The sequence below is a fragment of the Tupaia chinensis genome, unplaced genomic scaffold (genome assembly GCF_000334495.1).
Source record: "Tupaia chinensis unplaced genomic scaffold, TupChi_1.0 Scaffold000376_1, whole genome shotgun sequence".
Lineage (NCBI taxonomy): Eukaryota > Metazoa > Chordata > Mammalia > Scandentia > Tupaiidae > Tupaia > Tupaia belangeri.
Genome location: NW_006159874.1, coordinates 79,035 through 85,542, shown reverse-complemented (window position 1 = coordinate 85,542; position 6,508 = coordinate 79,035). Strand labels below are relative to the sequence as shown.

The 6,508-nt window shown below is 36.2% G+C and overlaps 1 protein-coding gene across 1 annotated transcript in view; it reads right to left on the bottom strand.

The window, feature by feature from the left end:
* Positions 1–3,927: 3,927 nt before the first annotated feature.
* The window catches only part of LOC102497138 (vomeronasal type-2 receptor 26), a 30,737-nt gene continuing 28,156 nt past the window's right edge, over positions 3,928–6,508 (bottom strand). Inside the window, exon 8 of the mRNA XM_027773799.1 lies at positions 3,928–4,835. Within this exon, the coding sequence (XP_027629600.1) occupies positions 3,928–4,835 (908 nt within the window). The remainder of the gene's footprint in view (positions 4,836–6,508) is intronic.

Sequence of the window (6,508 nt, the reverse complement as noted above, 5' to 3'; positions counted from 1 at the left end):
TTTTTTTTGGTTTGCATTCACATGAAATATCCAGCCCTTCACTTTCAGTCTAAGTATATCCTTGTCAGTGAGGTATGTTTCTTGTAAGCAACATATAGAATTATTTTATTATTTTTTATCCATCCAGTGAGTCTGTGTTATTTTCATAGGAGAACTTAATCCATTAACATTCAATGTTATTACTGACATTTGCGGACTTATCTCTTTCACTTTAACTATTTCCTCAGGTTTTTTTTATTCTCTTATTCTTGTTTGTCTCTCTTTAGTGTTCCTGTTACAATACTCCCTTCAATATTTCTTGTAGAACTTCCTCATATTGGTGAATTCTTTCCGTTTTTGTTTGAGAATACTTTTATTTGTTCTTCCCATTTTAAGGATAATCTTGCTCGATACAGTATTCTTTGATTTTCTTTTAATATCTTGAATGCATTTTCCCATTCTTTCTTTGCTTGCATTATTTCAGATGAGAGGTGTGTTAGTCTAATGGGATAACTTATAAGTATCTTGAACTTTGTGCCTTGCCATTTTTAGAATATTATTTGTCTTTGATTTTTACCAATGTGGCTATAATGTGCCAAGGGGAGAATCTTTTTATATTGATTCTATTTGAAATCCTTATTTTTTCCTTAGACCTGAATTTCTCCATCTTTCTCTATATTTGGAAAATTTTCAAATAATATTTTATGAAAGAGGTATTCCAAACCTTTAGTCACCTGTTAATCTTCTGGAATAATCATTATATCGATATATGGATATTTCATGATGTATAGAATTTTCATGTGTGTCTGGAAGATCAATGTTGCAAGCATACTCAAGCCTGAAATCTGAGTTATGTGAGACTTGGTGATGAAATGGGCAAGCAGGAAGAAAGACAAAAAAAAAAATCCTTTTTAAGAGAGGACCATCAATTTCAGGACACCAAACATAAATATAAAGACCTAGATAGGAATGGATCAACAGAAGGCATGGCAGTTGTTGCTGGAATTCCCTCATGACCGACAACAGTGTGAGTCAAGACCAGTGGCTTGACATTCAGATGAGGTGTGTGTGCATGCATGCCCAGTATCATAAGAGGAAAATGAAGGAGGGGTTGTGGTGTGGCCATTCCCTCTTAGAGATGATTTCTCACTTTGCCTATCACTGTCAATGTCTCTCTCTGTCTCTTTCTTGCAAGCACAGGTACCCTAAGGCAAAAACCTCTTTAAAAAAAAGACACACAAGGATTCTGAAAACGCTGCACATTCCTTAATAGTCACCTACACAGGTAATACTAATAACCATTGTGTATTAAGACACCAAAGTTCTCTTATTTAAACAATGACTTTTTATTAATTCTCTAAATCTGCATAACTATTTTCGTTTCTATTTTTTAACTTGAAGTCTCTATCTTCCCCAATGTAACATTTCTTTCTTTCTTTCTTTCTTTCTTTCTTTCTTTCTTTCTTTCTTTCTTTCTTTCTTTCTTTCTTTCTTCTTTCTTTCTTTTTTTCTTTCTCTCTTTCTTTTTGGGACAGGTTTTTGCTATAGTGTACATGCACTCGTCAGAAAGACAGAGCGAGACAGAGAGATAGAAAGCCATAAATCACCCCCAGGGGGCATGGTCACACTGCAATCTCTTCTCCTCCATTCTCCTGTCAGGATCTTGGGCATGCACACACATTTGCCTGGTGTGAATTTAAGCCACCGGGTCCAGGACTTGAACCGTGGTTGACTACATGGGAGGCCAATGACATAGCCATTATGCTAACTGCTGGTCTCTCCTGGTGTAAAATTTCTACATAATGCAAATTGAAAATCACATAATTTACTTCTTCTAACTTAACATTTTAAATGTTAAACCAAGAAATGTAATCAAGTAGTAGAACATTCTCTGCATAGAGATCATGATCTCTAGTTCTCCCATTATTTTTTACCCAGCAGCATAAAATAGATTCCATGTAGGAAAGCTAAAATATGTTAGTATTTTTAAAATAAAAGCTTAATATTACCAGAACTCAGTCCAAAGAGTAAATTAAGTTACTGGACTTGCATGTGTTTGACTGCAGTTCAAGTCTTGGACCTAATGACTTAAAATTCACACCAGGCACATGTGCATGCATGCTCAAGATCCAGAGATGAAAATGCAGAAAAATGGATGATTGCATGGCCGTCACTCGGGATAAGGGGTAATTTCTCTCTGTTTCTCTGTTTCTCTTGTGAGTGCACGTGCCCTATAGCAAAATTTTTAAATAAAGAGTAAATCAATTTACAATAATTACATCGTAATTAACAAATATAAAATTTACTACTGGATTGGAATTTATTAAATGTATCACTTCCTCTTAAAATTGCTCAACAGCTAATCAGCAGTGAATCATCTTGCAATTATACAACTCTTTTTCTTTTTTTCTAAAGATTTTTGAGATAGGTTGTGTGTATTTTTTAAAGACGATGAGAGAGAAAGTGAGAACATACCCAGAAGGTGTGGCCAAGTCACAATACCTTCTCCTTCATTCTGATCCTGGGATTTTGGACATGCATGCATATATACCTGGCATGATTTTCAATCAGCTAGATCCAAAATTTAAACTGCAGCAGAACATGTGGAAGTTCAGCACTTGAACCACTTTGTCACCTCCTGGTTCAACTATATGACTTTTAAAAAAAAAAAAGAGAGAGAGATTTTTGCTATGGAATATGAGCACTTAACAGAGAGAGAGACAAAGACAGAATGTGAAAAATCACCCTCTGCACATGGGGAATGGTCTCACTACAATTCCTCCTCCTTCATTCTTACCTAAGGATTTTAAGTATGCATGTACATGTCTTTGGGGTGAGTTTCAAGGTGCCAGGTCTATGATGCAAACCGGATGTGAGTCCAGTGCCTTAACCACTAAGCCACCTCGTGGGCCCCACACCTTTTTAAGAATGGAGAAAAACAATTTTAAGAGCTGCCTGCTACAATAACTTTGTTTTAATGAATATCTTTTGTTTCTTACTTTCACATATTATTGAATTCTGCCAGAGAGCATCTCTAGGCAGTTTCTCAACATTTAGGTAAAATGTTTAGCAACTTTCTAATGTAACTTAAGAAAAAGGTAAAAAAAATTCTCTGAAATGGAAAAAAAAAAGATGAAAGACATCACATCAACACTATTTGACACACGAAGAAATTCAAAAAAGAAGCACAAAGTAAACTAAATGCTAGCAAAAACAAAGATTTTAAATTAGAATGGATATAAATAAAAGATGTGTGAACCATACAGAGAAACAATGTAACTACTAGCTAGTTTTTTTTTTTGAGAGAGAGAGGTTTTTGCTATAGGGTGTGTGCACTCTCAAGAAAAACAGAGAGAGACAGAGAGATAGAAAGTGAGAAATCACCCCCCAGGGGGGATGGCCATGCAGCAATCCCTTCTCCTCCATTCTCCTCTCAGGATCTTGGGCACGCATGCACATGTGCCCAGCGTAAGTTTAAGCCACTGGGTCGTGTTGCCCATTCGACTCTGTTTTTTTTTTTTTTTTTTTTTTTTAACAACATTAAGAACCTGACTAAACTTTAGATAGACCTTCCTAGAAAAGAGAGAGAGGATACAATCAATAAACCAGATATGGAAGAAAAGACACTATTCCTAACTATACAAAAGTAAAAAGCTTTCTTTGAGAACAATATGAATATTAAATAACTAATAAAATTTACCTATTAATCAATACCCACAATGTAAAAAATAGCCATTAATCTAAGATACCATTCATAATTGAAGGTTTAATAACTACCAAAGATTAGATGTATACAATGATTATTTCAAAAAATGAATTTAAGAAGTCAGTCATTTTCAGTCACTTTATACTATGAGAATATAAAAATGGTACACTTTTGCCTCAAAACCTTAAAAAGAAAAAAACCTTAAAATTGTGATAGTAGCTTATGACATAGAACCTTAGGTTTTATTTGAAACCCCTTCTGTTTTTTAAAACTTTCCAAGAGTTCTTATCAGGTCTTAACAGAATAATGTAGCATTTGGGGGCAAAGATGCAGCCTAAGAGCCCTGCACTGGAGGCCAAAATGGAGAAGACCTCCACAGCCACCATGAACTTCCCCTTGGTGCTGTGATAGACAGGGACAAATGTGACCCAGACACTGCAGAACACCAGCATGCTGAATGTGAGGAACTTGGCTTCATTGAATGCATCAGGCAGGTTCCTGGCCAGGAAAGCCACAGTGAAACTCCCCAGAGCCAAGAAGCCCAGGTAGCCCAGGACACAGTAGAAGGCAGTGACTGAGCCCTTGTTGCACACAATGATGATATTTCTGGACTCCGAATGTGAGTCTATATCAACAAAAGGGGGAGATGTTCCCAGCCAGATTCCACAGATAATCATTTGGATCAGGGAGCAAATGGAAATGATAGAGTTGGAAACCCTGGAGACCAGCAAGCACCTCATTGTTCTCCCAGGTTTCCTGGCCTTGAATGCCAGAATTACAGTAATTGTTTTGGCCAGAATGGTGGAAACAGCCACAGTGAACACAAGGCCAAATGTGAGTTGTTGGAAGACACAGGTGGCTGTGTTAGGATGGCCAATGAAGAGCAAGGAGCAGAGGAAGCAGGGCAGGAGAGAGATGAGTAGAATAAAACTGAGAGCCTGGTTGTTGGCCTTGACAATGGGAGTGTCTCTGTGCTTCACAAAGACTCCCAGGACTACAGCTGTGAGGACAAAGAAGCACAGAGCCATGCATGAGATGGTTGTCCCCAAAGCATCCTCAAAAGCCAGGAATGTCACACGTTTTGGGAGACAGTGAGTTCTCTCAATGTTTGAGTACTCTTGAGCTGGGCACTGGGTACACTGCTTTGCATCTGTTGGAAAAGCAAAGATGCAGCAATTCAGTTTTACAAATTGATTGTCATGTTGAAGAAAATGGACACCATTATGTAATTATGTGCAGATAAAGCCCCTACGGTAATACCAAGTTATACTAAATTAAGAGTCTGTATTCATGACACTGGGGTAACTCTTTCAGCTGCAGATAACACCAAAGTCATTTGAAACTTGGTCTCAGCATATGAGAATTTGGGATGGTCCATCTTGTGGGTCTCAATGATGTTACAAAGGATGAGGATTCATCCCCAATCTCTACTCTCTCCTGAGATTTCATTATAATGAATCTTATATTTTCATAGCTTTTCATATTTGTTCATCACAATAGAAATGAATAGTTTTTTTCTTTTTTTCTTCTTTTTTTGGAGAGGTTTTTGCTATAGGATGTGTGCGCTCATCAGAAAGACAGAGAGAGACAGAGAAACAGAAAGTGAGAAATCATTCCCTGGGGGGATAGCCACGCTGCAATCCCTTCTCCTTCATTCTCCTCTCAGGATCTTGGGCACACATGCACACGCATCTGGTGTTAGCTTAAGCCACTGGGTCTGGGACTTGAACCGCGGTCAACTACATGGGAGTCCAGCGACATAGCCATTACGCTAACTGCTGGTCCCAGAAATGAATAGTTTTCTTAATATTCAGAAAAAGATAATTATACTTTGTTCTTCTGGAGTATCCTAACTTTTCTCTTTCCTAATTTCTACTGATTTTTTTTCTTGTATCTAACAGGTCACTTTGTGTACAGACTTTACTCATTGTACATTTTAGTTTTTCTGTCAATATTATCATAAACACTTCTATGTAAATGTGAAAACAGCTTTAATTTAAAACATTAAAATCTCAAGTGGAATATTTTTGCTCCTATAGAGATTTTTTTGAGAAATTGGTATTTTAATTATATGATAGAAGGCAGGAGTGTTCTTTTTGAGGTGTTCATTTCTATATAACTGAAAGCACTGTTTGTTAATTTTTTTAACACTGATAATATTTTTGCCTTTATACATAATAAGTTCTCTGTTGCAACTACTCATGTCTACTGTTAGGTGGCAGGAAAGCAGTCAGGGAGATTACATGAATTAACAGTCATGTTTGTGGTTCAATTACATATTGAAATAAAAATATCTGCTGTAACTTGTATTTTCTAAAGTATTTATTTATTTATTTATTCATGGTAATACTGAGGCAATAGTATTGGGTTGTCAGAAAAGTCAGTACATTTTTATTGAAAAAGTCATAACTCTTCCAACAGCCCAATATTTTCTCTAAGAATTAGAATGGGGACCAGCAGTTGGCATGAAAGTTAAGATTCTAGACTCCCACATGATTTATTGCAGCTTGAGTCTCAGACCTTGTGACTTGCTTTCTCACTTTCACTTTCCCTTTTACTTTCTCTCTTTCTGGTCACTCTCTGGTCAGTGTGCATGTCCTGTACCAAATTTTGATAATAGTAATAATGATAATGATAAATAAAATTAATAATTATCAGAAAAATATTAGAGTGATAATCAATCATGTTTTTTTTTCTTGCACAACCTCTTTTTTAAAATTATCATCATAATCTTCTTTATATTACATTGGATTACATATAACTTTACAGTGCATTACAATGCTTCTAATCATTTCTTTAAAACAGTCAATCACTATTTCTCAT